Source organism: Rutilus rutilus (genome assembly GCF_951802725.1).
Source record: "Rutilus rutilus genome assembly, chromosome: 6".
Classification (NCBI taxonomy): Eukaryota; Metazoa; Chordata; class Actinopteri; order Cypriniformes; family Leuciscidae; genus Rutilus; species Rutilus rutilus.
The window spans coordinates 31693510-31714212 of record NC_140214.1 but is presented as its reverse complement, the minus strand read 5'-3'; the positions used below and the strand labels follow the sequence as shown (position 1 = coordinate 31714212).

The following is a 20703-nucleotide window of genomic DNA, read 5'->3' as shown; positions in this document are numbered from 1 at the left end:
CCATAACCAAACGTTATGTGACTGGCTTACGGGAACCAATGATTTTAAACTTCAGACAAGCGCCTCCCCGCGAGAAAGAAAACGCTTTTCAATTATGCCATGCCAGACTCTGTCTACGAAGCAAAGCGAAGTAGCAGAGTTTGGTATTACCAGGCTAACTAAGCACTAGGCCACAACTTTTTTTTTTATTTTTTTTTTTTATACTTTTTTTTTATAAAGTAATGAATTTTTCTAATGACCTTTTTTTCATACTGAGACATCTGACTCAAGTCTGCACAAAAATACCTGAACAGCATATTCAATTGTTCATAATTCAGAAAGACGTTTACTACTACTAAGCATCTTAAATTTCTTTATTTTGCCCACAAATATAATGACCCGTAAAAGGCAGGCGATGATGAGGCCTCATCATTGTCATAAAGACCCAGTCTGAGGCTGATGAGCATTAAATTGCAGCCACTGGCAATCCACTACCAATAACACAGTTGTTTTATTTTATCTACAGGCTGTTTCAAGCAGCTCTGCCTCCTGAAGCAGTTGATGAGATGCTGTGAGTGGCGTTGGGCCTGCGTGCTTGGTTTATATTTCTTGGAACACCTCCCTTTTGTTGTCCTCAATGGACAAAGCTTAGAATTCCAATAGCTTCAGTTATGAGCCATATAGATGAGAAATGGGTCCTGCAAGCTTAGGAGCCTTTGGGTATTCTCTTTTTAAATGAGCCAATCTCAATTTTAAAAGCCAGACCTTACACTTTATTGATTTTTTTTTTTTTCGACCACCACATTTCTCTCTCTCCCTCCACAGTACTTAGGATGTTGCTCTCAGAGGAGCGTTTGTACCCGTGCGTAACGAACAGTTTGAACACAAAGTTGTCTAGCATTCCAGACATTTCTGAGCTTTGAGGGAAAATAAAATGTGTGAAAAGCAGTAAATCTCGCTTAGGACAGTCACACACTCACACCTGTGTTTTCTTCTGAGCAGACTCTTGGGAAAGTGGGCAGAGTGCAGCAGATCTACTCTGACAGTGACCTGAAAGTCGAGGTGTGCGGGACGTCCTGGACGTACAATCCGGCCGCTGTCACTAAAGTGGCTCCTTCTGGATCTGCTGTTACTAATGCTTCTGGAGGTAACACACACACACACACATTTTTTTTTTATAAATAAATATACCGGAGAGGATAGTAAATAGTAATATATATTTAAAAAATGTTGGTCCCTTATTCCCATGAACACCATTTGTGTTATTTCATAGATTTAATGACTTTACTAGTATTCTTGATGGAAAAAAAGTGAAAAATTGTAATGTAGTGGTCCAAACTGAGTGGTAGTACACATGGGTATTTTACCCGTATCTTTTGATATCATTACATTTCAATTAGGGCTGCTCAATAGTCAGAGAATTTTTGGAAATTAAACATTTGATCAAACTTTGATAATTGATTTAATCTTTTAAACAACTGAGAAGATAGTGATTAAACTATATATAGTGTCACCTGTCAAGCTCCTGAATCATACATAGAAAATAAAAATAATAAAAAACAAAGGTTGAGAAATAAAAAAAATGTATCCTGAAGATGTTGTTTAAACTATTCTTTTAGGGCAAAACGATTTGAGAAATACTTGATAAATGTGTCTGGTAATGGCTTGCTGGAAAGTGTTATACACATTTTAATATATTAGTTCAAAATAAACAATATAAATCATAATTATTACTATAAAATAGTCATATTGGGTCAAAAAACTGGTAATGGCTTGCTGGAAAGTGTGTGTGTATATATATATATAGGCTATATATATATATATATATATATATATATATATATATATATATATATATATATATATATATATATATATATATATATATATATATATATATTTTTTTTTTTTATTTTTTTATATATATTTTTTATATTTTTTTATTATAAAATGTGGCTATTTTAATGTAATAATTATGATTTATATTGTTTATTATTAAAGTAATAGATTAAAATGTTAAATAAATGTATTAACATTGTAATTATTTTACTATAAAATAGAGTATTTAATAAAATAATAATTTACTTTTAAAGAACAACTATAAAATTACATTGCTCATACCCATTTCTTTATTTTCAAAACTTAAACAATCAAGCTTTTCTTTTTTTCACTTAGCCATATCACAGTTTTGCTGTATCATGCAACCCTAATTTCAGTATATAGTGACATGAATTGAATTGCCAGAGGATGAAAGCGTTCTATATTTCAGCGGCGTTCAGTCAACCACAAGCAGGCTTCAATCCATCAGTCATTGTGTACTGTGTATGACACTGTAGCAGTGTTGACAGAGAGTCCTTCTCTGCCCTCAGAGCGCCTGTCTCAGCTCCTCAAGAAACTTTTTGAGACTCAGGAGTCTGGAGACATTAATGAAGAGCTGGTGAAGGCCGCCGCCAATGGAGACCTGGCCAAAGTAGAGGACATCCTGAAGAGACCTGATGTAGACGTAAGAGTTCTACCGTAACACACGCACAAACAGTTTATTTATATACAGTCAAACCAAAATGTATTCAGACACCTTCAACATTTCTCACATTATCAGTTTACTCGCTATAGTTTAGAAAATGGTAATAAAATATGACAAGAACTCAGAGTTATCAAATCAGTTCTCTGGTTTTCCTTCTGTTAGACTCTCACAAATGAATTAGGTGGAATAGCTGTCAGCTGTTAAATTTAACTACACAATTAGATAATACCAATTTAGCAACCAATTACCAAGCAATGCTTCATTTAGTTCAGTCTGTGGTGTTAAAAAGGTCGCATTAGCAATTAAAGAAAAAAAAACACACAATCAAAACATGGTCAGGTCAAAGTGTCTGGTCCCAAATTTGTATAGACTTTACTGGTAGTATAATATGTCACTGTTTACTTTATTTTGCCGTCCTCACTTACATAAATGAACTATAGTGTCCTGCACCCACTAGTAAAAAAATATCAAAAATTATATCTGGTGTCTGAATCATTTTTGGTTTGACTGTACATTTTAGCTTTCTGTTTTTCCCAACTGTATATTCCACAGGTTTCCTAACTGTATTTGCTATTTAATCATAACTATGCCTGAGTTTGCGCACACGCAAAAAGCTCAGCAGGTTTCCAGAGAATTTGAAAGAAGTTAATTCTTGATTCTAAGTTGATTATTAGCAAAAAAACACTTTGTTCTTTCAAAATTATATGAGCTCATTAATGTGTAATTACTTCTACCAACTAATCAAGTATTCTCGTAAGCGTAGAATCTGCCATTTAGAATACATACAAGCGAGTCGCTCGAATGGCGGAAGCCATGTTGCGCCTCCATCTTGAAAATACATTAGCCAAAGAGGGACATACCTGGAAATTCAAGCTTCGCCTTTCGCGTTTTTACACACAGTGGCGCCGAGACGAATGCGGGGGGGAGATTACTCGCGACTGCCGGCAGATTTGAAATAATACGGCCACCGTAGGAGTTAAAACGCCCTCAGAATGGGAGGGGCTAGAAAGTAATATTCAGTTGGTATTCATATCCGCTAGATGGGAGAAAATCCTACAGTGTAGCTTTAATATTTTGGGTGGTGTCAATATGCGATATCATTTCCATTTAACACACCTTGGCAAATTATAGAATTTACAAGAAGAGTTAAAGACAAAAAGTCCATATTTAGTGTGATCCTTGTGACAAGACCCTAGTATTCGACTTGATCAAATAGGTAGCGATTTTTACATTTTAGAAGTGCAAGTCAGAATTAAGAAACCTATGCAGCACGTCGTTTTTTTTGAGCGAGCAACATACCTCTCGTTTGTAGTGGGACCATTTTCTTTGAACATTGCACCTTCAGTTTTCACTGAAATCTCACAGATCAGATCAAACGCACAGTCAAAGAATGAGGGCTGCTCTTATATGTATGAGATTTCCTTTGCTCTTTTTGGGAGCTCCTATGAGCCTGAAACTAAACGAGTAGCTAACGTGCTGAAAGTATTCAACAGCAGTTTGTATGAAGACATGGACCACATTAATTGCTTTAAATGAGACTGAACAATCAAGCAAATTTATTCTGAAAGGAAGTGTGTGCCTTCTCTTGTGCCATCTGTACATACTCCTAAAACCATGGTTTCATGGTTCGTGAACAGTTGAAGAGCATTGCTTGTGTGCATTTCAAAATGAAAATCAATTGACCACTTTCCTGAAATGTCTCAAAGCACTTGGTCTCACCACAATAATAATGGGGAAGTGTAATCACCTCGGTAATAATATGATTGTGCCAAAGTTTGCGCAGCATGTTGATTACAGGGAAAGAAGGGGGATGTTAATTTGAGTTTTGTTTGGAAAAGTGAGACTAGACACTAGAATGCAGTCCACGATGAACATGTGTGAAGGCAATGATCCTTGAAATGTTTTGTAGTTTTAGCAGGATTCCCATGGTCTTTGAAGACTTGAAATGTGAGGGAATTTTAAAATTATGACTTCCAGGTCTTGATATATATATATATATATATATATATATATATATATATATACACACAGAGTATACATTAGCAGTCAAAAGTTTTGGATCAGTAAGATTTTTCATGTTTTTAAAAGAAGTCTCTTCTGCTCACCGAGGCAGCATTTATTAGATAAAGAATAAAAAAAAATACAGAAATATTATTACAATTTAAAACAGCTGTTTTCTTTGTTAATACATGTATATAGTAAAGTGTAATTTATTCCTGTGATCAAAGCTGAATTTTCAGCTTCATTACTCCTGATGTCTCCTAGTCTTCAGTGTCACATGATCCTTCAGAAATCATTCAGATATGATGATTTGATGCTCAAGAAACAAATGAATACTTGTATTCGTCAAGGATGAGTTAAACTGATCAAAAGTTACAGTAAAGACATTTATAATGTTACAAAAGATTATATTTAAAATAAATGCTGTTCTTTTGAACTTTCTATTCATCAAAGAATCCTAAATTTTTTAAAAAAAATTGTACACAACTGTTTTCAACATTGATAATAATAATAATGAATGTTTTTTGAGTATCAAATCAGCATATTAGAATGATTTCTGAAGGATCATGTGACACTGAAGACTGGAGTAATGATGCTGAAAATTCAGCTTTGATCAAAGGAAAAAATAACATTTTAAAATATATTTAAATAGAAAACATTTATTTTAAATTGTCATAATATTTAACAATATTACTGTTTTTTATTTTTAATCAAATAAACGCAGCCTTGGTGAGCAGAAGAGACTTCTTTTAAAACCATAAAAAAAAAACTTTTGAACGGCAGTGTACATCAATCTTTCCTCTCACATTTTTTGGTTTATGTTGGTGCCACGGCTGGCTCTGTCCTCTACCGCCCCTCACTCGAGTAATTGCTTTGAGCAGAGGGAGGGATGGGTAGGGAAGTCAGATTGGCTTGGGTGACTGGCCAAATGATATGCTCGGCAGGACAAGACATGTCCTGCAAATACACCAGGGGCTCCAGTATTAATATTCATGCCTTTGCACACTTGTTTAGCTTACCGCAATGCAGATCACAATTAGACTCTCATGTAAACACTCACACACATGAGCCCACGTGCACCTTTTTAAAGAATGACACTGAGATGCATATTGCACGATGTGATCAGACGTGTCGTTTTTGTTGCCAGGTGAACGGGCAGTGCGCAGGACACACCGCCATGCAGGCAGCCAGCCAAAATGGACATGTGGACGTCCTCAAACTGCTGCTGAAACATAATGTGGACCTGGAGGCTGAGGTTTGTACTTGCCTCCTGAATCACCTCTGCTTCTCTCTTGCCTGTTTTTTTCTCCCTAAAGATGATTGCATTTAGAACAGGCCGAATATGCTGTCATTTGACTGCTTACATTAACCCACTTAGATCTTTAAGCAAAAGTTCTTGTCAAAAGTCGAGGTTTTACCAAGAGATTACTGAGAAACACTGTTGGTATTTGAGATCAAACACGCCTCTCTCTTCATTGCTCCGCCCCCAAAATGCAGAACCGCCCCCAATTAACTTAATACCATTTTCTTTTTAGAGCTGCTTTACAGTCGAGTGGAACTGTTTCTGTTGTCACTGTGAAGCTGATTTGAAACGATCTGTATTGTATAAACGCTATAAAGATAAAGGTGACTTGACTTGGCCCCCCACAATCCACTTTTACAGCGTTTCTCAGAAATCGCTCACTGCACCTTTAACCAGCATATAGAAGTACCACTTCTTCTGGCAGTGTGACTTGTTGAGTCCTCGTGTGTCTGTTTTAATGTGCTAAGATAAATGTTAAATGCTGTTTCGGCATTATAGCCACAAAAATAAATGTTAAAATACTGACCTATCCCAACTTAATATAGAGACAGCTATATAATAAGCCATTTGTCGGTTGATTCCCCTGGAAAGTGTAGACACTATGTCTCTATTAAAAGATTACTATTTTTTGCATCGCATGCAAGTATCGCAAACATGCATCATAATAGAAATCAATTCTGCTGTTTAACAGTTTCTCATATTTCTTTTTCTGTATGTAGTTATATAAAGGCTAATATCTTCTACAGATGAACCTTGCTCTGACTAACACACGCACGCACACACACACACACACACACACACAGACACAGGATGATATTCAGAGAGCAGCGTTTTAACTGAGTGTCTATTTACACAAAGTATAAATATAAATAGTGTCTATTTGCACTAAGTGTAAATAGCCTGTCTTGTTGGCAAATGTTATTTACACTAACTCCACCCACCAGTGCCTGGTTGGGCAAAAACACACAACCACTCGACGTCTGCTGTGGCGTAGGGTGTATGGCATGTGGAAGCAGCTTTTGACTCGGATCGACCCAAGTTCAAATCGAACTCGCTCTTCTTCCTTTTCCCGTCACATATCAGATCAGAAAGGCATTTATTTTCAATAGAAATAAAGAAAATATTTGAAAAGTGGAAATAAAGTGCCTAACGTAGCGTTTATCGGGTAGGTGTTGGGAAGGCTTTATTGTCCCAATAAGACGGCATCCATTTAAAAATTGAATTATTTACATGAATAATCATTTACACTGTTATTATTGCATCCTGTTAATGTACAATGCCGAGGTGCAAATAGTATATGCCACTATTTATATAGCATCTAACAACTATTTGCACTTACTGCAAAGAACTGCTACTTTTATATAGTGTAAATAGAATGTATCGCTATTTTCACTTAGTGTAAATAGCATATCGCTAAGAAAAATGGTGATATTGTCACTTAGTGCAAATAGCCGCTGCCGCGTTTTAATCCATGGAGTGATTTTACAATTAACTTGTGGTGATGAAATTAAGTTTTAGGCTCACATTATTGTAATAGGAATGCTAAGTGAAATAAGTCTGTTTATATTTAAATAGACAAGTACTATATTGAGAGAAAGTTACCGAACCTCGATTCCCGTGTTATGAGGATCGGTTAACGTTTGCATGCAGTCAGGCACATCTACTGTTTGATTATGTGCAGGGAGGGAAAAATACAGGACACTGGGAACACTAACATTGCTATTCAGGCCACGTGAAGGGTTCTCCGCTCACAATCAAGCCCCAATATTTCTTTCCTGGTGATGTTTCAGGGGCAGAAAAGATCATACATGCTGCTGTGAATGCGGTTAGCTTCGATACAAACTTCCACAAATCACTTTATCCCCCATTTCACTGTTTTTTTTTTTTTTTTTTTGGTTATCTGAAATTTTATATATATATATATATATATATATATATATATATATATATATATATATATATATATATATATATATATATATATATAAAAAAAAAAATCTTTTTTTTTAAACCTCATGAAGGTGTAAATTAATATTATATTTATATTGCCAAATATTCCATAAAACAAATAAAATAAACACATTTTATATGACTAAACAGCTATACACAAGCAAGACACCCTGTTCAAATTCTGCAAAGTCATTCAATTATGTCACTTATATGATTTAAACATTGTGCTCTCATTTTAACCAGTGTTATTTTAGTATTATTTATATACTTTATTTTGTATGAGCTTATATTTATTTATGTATTTAGTTATTTTTAGTAATTTTGTGCTTTTGTCATTATTAAAATTAAAATGAATGTTTATTTCAGTTTTAGTGTATACGTTTAACTTAAACTTATTTAACTTAACTTATTTCAGTTAAGTCAGTTGCCAAGGAAACATTTCTAATATTAGTTAGAATTATTCATGTTTAGTTATACATGACAATAACAACACTGATGTTAACTTGTTAAGAAATCCTAAAGTCTTTATAGGATGTTTTATGGTTTAACGGTTGGTTGTTTTTCTGTTAGTTTCACATTGGAATTCTTAATGCAATATTGTGATCCAGTGGAGAAAACAAGTTTATTAGGTGTAATTTTTGACTGCAAATCACTTTTAACCTCAGATGAATTAGCCAGAAGATTTGCATCATTATAAGGCGGTTGCTTCAGTAATGATTGTGTGTCCATTAACATTCCTCTGCGTTTTTTCCTGTTCTAGGCCAGTTCTAGTTGTGAAGGCTATAGAGTCAGACGCTGGTGTTTAAATGGGGATGCTGACAGTGATTGATGTGTGCCTCTTTCAGGATAAGGATGGAGACCGAGCTGTCCATCACGCATCCTTCGGGGACGAGGGCTCGGTCATTGAGGTTCTGCAGCGAGGCGGGGCCGACCTGAACGCCAGAAACAAACGCAGACAGACACCCCTGCACATCGCTGTCAACAAGGGCCACCTGCAGGTGGTGAAGACTTTACTTGACTTCGGCTGCCACCCCAGTCTGCAGGTGAACTATCTGTCCAAGTATTTTTAGCCCGTGGTGTCTCAGGACCTCTCAGTTTAGAGAGTGAACTCTCTTCCTTGCTTCGTCTTTCTGTGATGCTTTCAGTCTCATCGTCTGAGCTAAAGCTGATAGTTAGTCAGTAGCTTCTTGCAGTGCTTGTACACTATTGGTCAAAAGTTTAATATACAACTTTTGACCAATATTGTACAAAAAAATGCAATGTTACAAAAATCCAGCATTTGTATCTTTTACAAATCTTATATATATATATATATTAATACACACTACCGTTCACAAGTTTGGGGTCAGTAAGAATTTAATTTTTTTTGGAAATAAGTTAAAGAAATTAACACTTTTATTCATTTTAGGACACATTAAATTGATCAAAAGTGGCAGTAAAGACATTATAATGTTGCAAAAGATTCTATTTCAGATAAATGATGTTCTTTTGAACTTTCTATTCATCAAAAAATCCTGAAAAATCAAATGTATGGCGGTTTCCACAGAAATATGAACTGTTTTCAATATTGATAATAATCATAAATGTTTCTTGATCATCAAATCATCATATTAGAATGATTTCTGAATGATCATGTGACACTGAAGACTGAGTAATGATGCTGAAAATTCAGCTTTGATCACAGGAATAAATTACACTTTACTATATATTCACATAGAAAACAGCTGATTTACATTGGAATAATATTTCACAATTTTTACTGTATTTTTAATCAAATAAACGCAGCTTTGCTGAGCAGAAGAGACTCTTTTAAAAACATAAAAAATCTTAGCAACCCCAAACTTGTGAACGGCAGTATATATATATATATATATATATATATATATATATATATATATATATATATATAAAATTAAGATTTGTAAAAGATATATATATCGATTTGTAGGATAAAAAAAAAAAATGATGTGGATTTTTGTAACATTAAATTAAATTGAACATAAGTGACAGTAAAGACAAAAAAAAAAAAAAACGTTCTTTTTTTTTATCTTACTTACACCAGACTTTTAAATTGTAGTATATTATGGTTTCTACAAAAATATTAAACATCAAAGACTGTTTCAACATGGATAATAAAAAGAAATGTTTTGTACGCACTAAGCTGCAAATTCAACATTTGATTTCCATGGGATCATGTGACAGTGACACTGAAGACTGGAGTAATGATGCTGCAAATTCAATTCCATTTTAGGAATACATGACATTTTGAAATACATTGAAATGGAAAACAGTACATTTTAAATTGTCAAACTATTTCACAATATTACTGTTTTTACTGTATTTTGATTAGAGACTACTTTCAAAAACACAAAAAATATATATTATTGATCATTTACATTTTGATAAAGGCCATTGGCAGATTTTGGACAATAGTTCAGTAATAGTTTATTAGCCGATGCTGAAAAGCTCAAAATCTCAGCCAATTATAGGCGGATATTTTGCCTATAACTGATTGCAGCAGTGACATATTACCTTGATTTATATTGGTTCATATCTTTTATATTTTGTAGAACGTACAGTAAATATTGTCGTCTCAGAAATGATTGACGCTGTCTTTTTCAGTTTTATCTCCCAGTAAAATATATATATTGTTTTATTCATAAGCTATTGCCCAAATTTTAAGACAGTTATTTGATTAGTATGCTGTTTATACTGCAGACTAGACAAATAGATGGTGCTTTCCCAGGTGATTAACACTGCGGCACTTCAGACATTTTTTCTCTCTATTCAGCAGCGGAACAATATATTGCAGTTTTGCCATGATTCAGCGCTGCTTGGTTGCCTGCCTTTCAAAAGCTTAGGAAATGCCGTCACACTAAACATTGCAATGGGATGCCCGCATTTATGATCATGTTAGCATTTCTGTGCGTCACAGCCTCTTTTATTCTCTGTCTGTCAGTAAAGAGACTGAAATGAACCTGCTAGGCATTATATTAGTGTGTGTAACTTGAGGCTGCCTCCTTACAGGACTCAGAGGGAGACACGCCGTTGCATGATGCCATCAGCAAGAAGAGGGATGACATGCTCTCTGTGCTCCTGGAAGCAGGTGCAGACGTCACCATTACCAACAATAACGGCTTCAACGCGCTTCACCACGCGGCTCTGCGAGGGAACCCCAGGTATGACTGCAGATGTGGCATAACTGAAATTGGGCTTCTGGTTAGTGAGAATTACGCAGCTCTGAATTTATCCAATGGTTTCAGCTCATATCTGGGGCCTGTACAGGTTTAATTTGAGACGTGTGAACTCAAAAGAAATCATTTCATCGTTACTGCAGCACATTTACCAAGTGGTGATGCCCACTCACATACAAACTACAGTAGGATCGCTATTTTCATAGTAGCTGTAGAGGATTCTGTGCAGAATGTGTTGGATTTAAGACACTACTGTCGTCATCCTCCTCTTTAACACACATTTCTCTTGATATCAGCCTGAATGTCCAGATCAAGCAGTCAGAATATGCCTCATGATTGTTTGAACTCTTTTCATGCATGTCGTTTCCTGGATTCTGCACTTTTTTTGCTTACTTTTTTCATGGAATGGTAGAGTAATTCCTTCTGGGTGGAATTTCAAACTTGTTGAACTTCTTCGAGCTGCAAATTTAGCTTTTTATATATAACATTCCTGATTTGAGAACAAAAAAATGCACGTTAGAGGCTTTGCAAAAGCATTTGTTTCAAGACGGTTATTTATATCTTATGCTTTAGTGTGCCAAACATTTCGATTTTTGAACATTCCTTCTGCAAATATTCTAATTAGGGCTGTCACAATTCCTCGATAAAAAAAATCCTCCATTGCAATATAACCTTATCAATTAACCGGCAAAATACCGGAAGTGGCACAAATCGCGATGAACAACAGTTCGCATATTTCAAAAAAAGCCTGTTTTGATGTTCTTGGTTAAGAAATGACAGTGGCTATAGCATTTCTGTCGTGAAGAAGTGGATGTTTGAATTAAATGTTGTTTGGCCAATATTAAACAAGGATTTGAGAATGCTGTAAAGTGTAACAACAAACCGTTGGGGCCCTCTGCTAGCATTGGTTATAAGTTGATTGTTTATATTATGTATATTACATTACGCATTTTAACAGTGTTATTCAATAAAACCATGATTACATGCTTTTGATACTTTATCTGAACCATTTATTATTGCCTCAGGGTTATTATACCTATGTATTTAAGTCATTTTAACGGTTATCATTCACTTAGGTCTATTTTGTAATTGCCACATAAAAAAACGATCCGATTAATCGTCAAAATAATCGACTGATTACTCGATTACCAAAATACTCATTAGTGACAGCCCTAATTGTAATAATCCAGCGAGATTTTTGTATGAACGTCCTACAACATTTGCTTATTCCAACGTTTGCGAGCTTCTTGGAGAATTTGCCACAGTTCCTTTATGGATTTAGACGACTCAATCGCTTCTGTGTCTTCATGTAATTCCAGACTGACTCTGTGACAAACTCTCTGAATCCAAGTGGATATAAAAATCTGCATTATTACAATATTTGCATTTTGCAAATGGATTGTTTGTAAACCCAAAAGTGAGATTTCCTATTGATACACTAAAGAAAATGATATAAACAACCTTTTAAAAAATATTATTGTGAAGCGTCCAGTCTAGTAATACGACTTTATATTTAAAATATCACAGAAGCTCAGTGTATGTAGTATTATAGTAATTAATTAAGGATTGATTTGGTGCATCTTTGTGCAGTACAAAATTGTTGCACAGTTCAGTTACAGATCCCTCAGTGAAATGATCAATCTTGACTTCAATCTCCCAATGGCAACATGGGGATCCTTTTTTATTGACTGTGCGGATGAAGAACTGCCCCGGGTTAGTATTTATGGCTCGCTCGTACAGTAGAGCCTTGCTTAGGAGCAGAAACCTGTCCCTTCACCATCAGAAAATCCTAGAGATATATAGCTCTCCTCCAGCTCACCATTTACTTGTATTTCTTGCATGAGCTCCCACCGCTGCGGTCTTCTCTGAGCAGCACTCTTTCTTGTGCCATAGCTACTTCTAGTCCAACCCTGGAGAATAGACCAGGGTTGGACTAGACCAGAGAATAGACTAGAGAATAGACCAGGGTTGGACATGCATTTACCAGGTCTGAAGACTTTTAGTTACACTCTGCTTTAAAATATTACATTTTCTTAATTTAATCCACACGCATTTCTTAGGACTTGTCTAATTGGAGACATTTGTGCATGTAGTAATAATAATAATCATCATCATTTTAATTAATTCAAAGACAATTCTTACATGAGACACTATTTTTTTTCTCTCCTGCAATTCAGTATTGTGCACTCTTTCATAATATTCCTGTTAATATTTGAAGTAACCCAGTAAATATTTAAAACCAGTTGGTAGCAGCCTGTCTCGTCTTGCAGCATTTTTAACCAGCTGTTGAATTTAATCACAGAAACCTGTCAAAGCAGGGAAAACTCTTTTTCATCCTTGCATGCTCTCCTAAAGCCTTTAACACACTGATGTACATCCATCGCTGCTTTCTCAATTGTTTTAGCCTCGGTGAAAAGTAAAGTACAGTCATAACCTTAAAAAAAGGAATTTTAAACATCCTGTCACACACTGTCATGGTATGTGCACTTGATTCTTTAAATTCATACTTAATTAGACATAACTCATTAAACCACTGGTTGGGTATGGCTTTTTCTGTAGTATTTTTTTATTAAAATTCTTATTGAATATTCATTGAACAATCCCCGTATCTCTATACATTGTGAGTTTGCACCCGGGGGGTGTCGTAAGTGTTCATAAACGAGTTTGTTTTTTCCTCCTCCTCGTTGTGTTTATGACAGTCCCAGGCTGAGAGCAGGACTGGTTCCTCTCAGTGATTCTCTGGATGGCTGCTGGAAGGCAGTTGTGCTCCAGCACTGTAAACAGTACAGTTAATAGCCCATGACTCATAACACAGTCCACAAACAGGCCATCCAGAGGCAGCCACTGCATAAGCCCCTATTACTACTGTACAAATGGGCCAACCTGGTTGTTCACCGCCGCATGGAGTCCCACCCTCAAATGCTGCCTCTATTACAGCTGGTTAGCTCGAGCCTTAGCCAGTAGTCCCATCTAATGCTGCCAGTGGAGCCCGGTGTGATAGGAACTGGATTTGGCACTAATGAAAATGATTGATCAATGAGGCGTTTTATATGTCTGTAGAGAAAATGTAGAATATGAAAGCCAGTGATCAGCACAGATTATTATATGCTGTTTGCGCCTCTGCTGTTTCCACATTGTCAGGTGCATTACCATTTTCTGCTTCGTTTTGAGCCCATCATTGGATTTATTTATAGAGATCGGGGTCATAGTTTGTCTTTTCGTCTTACGGTAGTTAACAAACAAATCTAAATTTTCTGACTGCAATATTTAATTAAAAGTCACATTTATTTTTCCTAATACTTATTATACATGCAGTTTTTGGGTCAATGACAGGGCTTTTTTTATTATCAAAAAATGCATTAAAAATGCCATACATGATTTTATATGTATCTGATTGCTGACTGATCTCTCTATTGTGATAGTTACTCATACAATTTTGGTCATATCGCCCACCCCTAATCCTGGTAAATAATCATGATTACAATATTGACCAAAATAATTGATTATGATATTTTGTCATAATTAAGCAGCCCTACCCGGTGGTTTTCCTCCACAATAAAAGCTCTGTGCTTTAACGTTTGAAAGCAAAGAAATTAAGACAGCCATAATTTATTAGTATTGTAATTTTACTGTTGTTCTTTAAAATAAAATTATTATTATTATTAATTATTATTATTAGGTTTGTGTTTTCCTTCTATTTTTGTCCTTTTTTGACCACGTGCCTGAGAATAAAATTATTGAGAAAGATTAGTTTAGCATAATTAGTTTAAGCCATAATCTTGTATTATTATTATTATTTTAGGGGAAAAAACTGCTTTACTTACTGACAAAAAAAAAAAACATAGCAAGGTCAAAGTCTTAGGGGTGGGCGATAATACCAGTAGAAATTTGTCAACCGGTAGAGATTTTGGACTATCGTCTCTTGCTTGCGCTTACTTGACGTTGCTGTGCTGCATGAAAGCTTATTGTTTGCATGTGTTTTTAAGCATTAAGGGGTTAAAAACAGGTGATTTTTAAACCGTTGACGCTCAATTAGCAGTGAAAGATGTATACGCACGCTCTCTGAGAGACTGTTTCTCAGCGCTGTGAACTGAACTGAGTGCTTTTTGCCACCTAATTGGGCTTTAACAGTTAAATACACATACTTATCAAAGTGACCATGTATTTGCAAGTAAACAGAAAGTGAATGTAAATGCACGAGTACTTACTACGAGGTCTTAAAGTGACAGCATCCAAATTTACCTGCTGTCATTTATTAATGCTAATCAAACAACATAAAATAGAGAAAATCTCTCACTGCTCTTGACGGAATCACTTTAATAAGAATAGATATATACGTTTAATTTAAACTGTAAAGTCTGTACATTGATTTGTATACATTCGATTATACATTTTATGCAATATTTCTATTGCTTGAAGTTTTTCAAGTAGGTCTATTTAATTTGTCTTTGTTCTATAGTTTGTTTTCTTAGTTTTTTCTTTATCACTGTTTACTTGTCTTCAGTAAGCTTGAGTTTTTTTTTAGGCTATTTTTTTTTTTTATTATTATATAGAAATATATTTCAATGCTATATTTTTTTAGATAATTAACCTTATTTAAAGCAAAAATAACAATCGTGATATATATATCGTTGTCGTGAAATAAAATTACTCCTATTGTGACATTAGATTTTGGTCATATCACCCACCCCTAGTGCGACTCATTTATAGATGTGAATTAATCATTCATATACTTTTGAAAAATATATTTAAAAACCTTTTAAAATGTTTTTTTTTAGCTACACCACATTGTTAGCATCTTTAAATTTAAATGGTAGAATCAATTTTAAAACCAGGAAACCAACATGAACTTGACATTAGTTTTAAACTAGATTTTTTTTTTAAAAGAGGCAGGTTGAATTCACCTTTTATTGTGGCCACTTATTTTTTTGTCATTGACCCCTTTATGAGCTCATTTCATTTGTCTCACTCAGGATTTAGGATTAAAGGTGATTCAAAAAAATCCTACAAGAAATAGTGACCAGTTACAGCACTTAAAACATACATCATTACATATAAATTTTGACCTAAAATCATGATGTTGAAAGAAAAAAATGGTTTATTGCTTAACTACCTCTGTATATAATGGATATGGATGGAGGTGCAGAGCAGGTTCAGCATGACATGGTGGCAGATCAGCGTAATTATGGGTGAAATTATGATGCAGCGTTGCCATCCATGTGACTGAGGGAAGGATGCTGCTCTGATGCAGAGGAGAGGGAGGTTCACACCGCATGCCTGCGCTGCGTCAGTGTGCCAGGGGGCCATAATTGGTGGACTCTCTCTGTGTATGATTTGTGTGTACAACCCCCCACACTTAGAATCATCTGGTTTTCATCCCCTCTCCCGTCTGCAGGCAGAGAAGGGTTACCGAAAAGCACGCAGGCGACCGTTCCCGCATGTGTCGCAGTGAGCATGTGCTGCAACTGCTCTCCTCCCCACTCCCTTGACTTTCTTTTCTTGTGTGGATGTCAGTCCTCTGCTTAGCCCAACTTTACACCCCCATTGCGTCACAGTACCTTCTTTTCATAACTTGTCTTTGCCTGCTCTCTAATGGTGACTGACGCATTTATATTTTAACCCACTCTTTAAAAACACAAACTTGTAAAACCAATGCTTGTAAAATTTTATTTCTTAAAAAAAAAAAAAATGTTGAAAGAATTGTTCAGCTTGTAGAAAAGGCAGTCATAATACATTGTATTAATGTTTATTAAAAGAAACTTTTTCACTGAAATTATTTAATGACCTATATCATCTCGGTTTCCTGCGGAAGCAAAAAAGGCAGGATAGAAACAATTCATGTTGTCATCAAAGCATAGCTACAGCTGGTTGAAGGGGACCAAATCCATTGAAGAGGTGATTTGGTTCCATTTTACCAGCTTTAGCAAAGCATTGTGGTTTGCTGTTAATGAGACTGATAAGAATCAGCTTATGTGACCCTGTTTTATGACCTTAAGCAGTTAAACTTTGTGAAACATGACAAGCAATGTCGCATGGGCTCATTTCAGGCTGTTTCTCTATACTTATCGAATAATACATTTCACTGCACTCCAGAGGTTTTCTTTCTCGTTATTAAAAAAAAAAAAAAGAGAGAAGTGTGCTCAGTGAAAAAGATAATAATCCATCATGGTGCACTCAAATCGAGTGTCCGCGAGTCTTGTAGCAATAACAGCTGCTGATGGATTAAGCCTGCCGAGGGCAGAGTGTCGCTTGGGCGATCAAGATGTCAGCATGTGCTGCTTTTTGTAGTTGTCACTTTCTAAAATTTGAAGAGATTCAGTCGTACTCTGCTACATTGCTGGGCTAATTTGCCTACTTCATCCAATAAAGGAGTGTGGTGGGAGCGCCTCTGAGACTGCTCGTGTGGTAATGCTGAAATGACTAACACAGATATTTGTACCACATGTCAGTCACAATCCGAGGCAGAAGCAACTCCACCAGACAATTCAGTGACGCACAGCAAAGCGTTGTTTTATAACACGCAGCTGACTGTCCGTCAGCTTTGAGGTGGCCAAAAAGCCTTTAGCTCCTTAGCAGGTGGCCATCTGAGAGTGTAAGCAAGGGGTCATTGCTGCTCAATATGGCGCTCATTAAACCGGGGTCAGTAAAGTGCTATTTACTCCACAGATCCCCCTCCCTTCATTACACAGACACTTGCTTGCGGCATTCTGGACAAAGTTCGGCCCCTAAATACACTGGCCATAAGAGGGCAAAAGCCAGGGATAGCAGCTGAACATTTGATAATGTCAGCATCTGCTGTGCGTGTCACTCAGGCTGGGGTTGAGGGCGAGAAAGAGGGAACACAGCCATACGACTGACAGGAGCGAACCATACAGCAAGCGGTGCACAAAAATGGAAAGAGCACAGCCCTACAGAGGACAGACGGGAGTGTCTGACATTCAGAAAAATGGGCCACAAGCTCTCAGTCATGACCAAAAACCCTTACTGTATCTTTGCACACAATGCGTCTGGTACATTTTTCTTGGCCTGTAACGTGAATGAGTGGGAGGTTTAAAACGGAAGTGTTTATCGGACAAGAAATTGGAGGTGCGCTCTGACCTTAGTCATCACCACGAATCAAATGTTACCTCAACAGATAGATGACCTGGTGCACTGCCAAATGCTTGGAGTAGGTTTGAAGCATTCGAACCCTTAAGTACAACTGTCCTTGATTACCTTATCCCCTCACACAACTGTTTTCATCACCTGTTGATCAGCTTTAAAGTTCAGCATTGTGTAATACTCGGACATTCATTCTACTCTGTTCACAGTGATTGCTATTGTAACCTGCTGCCCACCAATAGACCAAAAAATGAAAGAAAACATGCTTGGATGTCCTCTTCTGAAGGCCTCCGTCTACATTTTGTAAAGGACAATTGGAATCAGCTGACAGGCAGACCCCCTCTGATCCTGCATTGTCACTTTTCCATGCTCTAATCTGACTACTCTGTGGTCCAGCAAAGCATTTGGCAAGCCTAGCAAACATGAACAATGGGGGCAGGAACGGGTGGCAGGGTGAAACAGACCACCGTACTATCCCGCAATGTGAGAGAAGCTTCCTTTTAATAGCTGAGCGCTGCTCACCTTTATGGAACTGTTACCTCAGCAGCTTCCTTGTAGCAAGATTACATTTTCAAGATTCAAAGAAGTGAAGTTGTCCCAAACTTACCCTCTCTAGACAAGTTTGAAACGATTAAGGTATTAATGGTTCTGGCGTATGCTGCTCCTGCAGTACAGGATCTTGGTTGCAGCTGGCCACAATTCATAGCCTAAAATGCCGCAAACTCCAATAATGAAAGGAGCTCCTGTTCCTATGGTGATTCGATCTTTTAGGTTGCAGTGATTGAACCTATTCTGTCACCAAGAAAGTGGGCCCTACAAACCATTATTTTAATGTTCGCCTACCTGCAGCATTCCAGACTAAACGATCTAGCATGTCAATTGCTGAACTGGGGAAGGGTGGTGTGGATTGCTGGTGAAGTCACCAAAAGAGCAGCGACTTCTCTCAGAATCCACTGCTGTAGTAAGTTTCTGCACCCCAGTTACAAAATTCATCACACTGTCTCCATGTACCAAAATTCAGTGATGCAGAGAATCATGGCAGAGTTTATAAACTGAGGATCAGTGCCTGACCAAGAATACATACTTCTTTACATTCCATAGTTGTTATATGTTCATATGGGCACATAAAGAAGTATGTACACCAAGTAGGCAGCCCCCGACACAGCTGAGTTTCCTTACCTTCTCTGATTTGATGTTTGGTTAGCGCAGCCCTTACATAAACCAAACGCATGTTTAATCACCGTCGGTAGATCAGTGGCAATTTTTTTTTTTACCATTCTGCAGAATGCAGTGGTTAGCATTATACATAAGGTCACTTTCACAGTTTCTTTAGGTCATGCTTTCTTTTGCCCCATCCCAACACTGTGTTACCAGTATGCATTACACATATTGGGGTTCACACAGTATTGTATCTTCTGTTGACCTTGGCTGTCCTCTGAGAGTGTGGGGTATCCGTAGGGAAGTTGGAAAAGAACAGTGCCATAGGTTTCTTTTGGAAAAAAAAGTTGTCTTTTTCTGTAATTGGTAAAAGTGTGTTGTTGAAAAATAAGGTAAAGTGTCCTCTTCCATCCTAGTAGCCTGGATTTTTTTTGTTGTCCAGGAAAGTTCAAAGGACATTAAAAAAGAAAGAAAAAAAGTTGCATTTCTAATGTAACACAGTATGTATCTCCTTTCCGCCTTTTTCTGTCTGGTTGTCCGTTCTTTAACCACATTCTCAGTTGTATGTCAGACTGGTTGCTGAGGTCCAAAAATGAGGTTGATCCAAGTGGAACAGGAAGCTATTGTGAGCAGGATTTGGGCTTTAGCCACACAGACCAGGCCAGAGGTCACATGCAAGAGCTAATGCCCACTCAGCAATAGTGATTTGGAACTAGTGTGCTGATTCTTCTTTCCTTTTTCCTTTTTCTTCTCTTTTTAACCTCTTCTTTTCTTTCCTGCAATACCCTCCATACCTTTTTTTCCCTGAGTTGACCTGGGTCTGTTTGTTCTAGAAGCTTCTCTAGAGCTCTAATGCTATGTGCTAGAGATCAATAACTGTTTGCATGGCAGCATGAAATGTTCAGTAGCTCTCTAATGAATCTTTGCTCTAGCTCCACACATTCCACAAGTCAACACCGCCCTGTCTCATCCCCCTCCTCTCAGGAGCCTATCCAATACCAGGCCAAAAGGAGAGGCGCATGGGTGGAAATATATCAGAACACTTAGACGGGCTATTCTGAGCACGGGTGGAAATCCTGGGTGAGTTTGGTGCTTGACGGGGTTAGATATGATGGCTAGGTATGGCTGGACTCTTGTGGCGCCACAGTGTTAGTAAAGATTTAGGGATGAGTGTGTTGAGAGGGGGAGATGGCACTGCAGCATTACAGCCCTGCCCCTGCCTAATGATTGGAAAGCATGCAGAGAGAAATTGGGTTACTACCCTTGGTGTTGTGGGTTCACTCACTGACACACATATCAGCAGCCCTCCCCGGAGAATTAATATGCCAGCACATCTGTTTTTTTTTTTTATCAATCCGATTCACCCCCCACCTGGCCTGAAACTTGCCTCTCACCGTGACACCAATGTCCCTTCATGGCTGGCGTACACCTGTCCCCCTGTAGTTACAGAAGTCTTGAATCACCAAACATGGTTCCAGTTATTAGAGCTGACC

At 36.9% G+C, this 20703-nt stretch overlaps 1 protein-coding gene across 4 annotated transcripts in view; it reads left to right on the top strand.

Annotated features, from left to right (window-relative positions):
* mib1 (MIB E3 ubiquitin protein ligase 1) overlaps window positions 1-20703 on the top strand; it is a 75102-nt gene that overhangs the window by 21365 nt on the left and 33034 nt on the right. For all 4 annotated transcript variants that reach the window (XM_084410829.1, XM_084410831.1, XM_084410832.1 and 1 more), the window contains exons 8-12: window positions 982-1126; window positions 2349-2482; window positions 5652-5759; window positions 8603-8800; window positions 10785-10936. In XM_084410829.1, the coding sequence (XP_084266955.1) occupies window positions 982-1126; window positions 2349-2482; window positions 5652-5759; window positions 8603-8800; window positions 10785-10936 (737 nt within the window). The remainder of the gene's footprint in view (window positions 1-981; window positions 1127-2348; window positions 2483-5651; window positions 5760-8602; window positions 8801-10784; window positions 10937-20703) is intronic.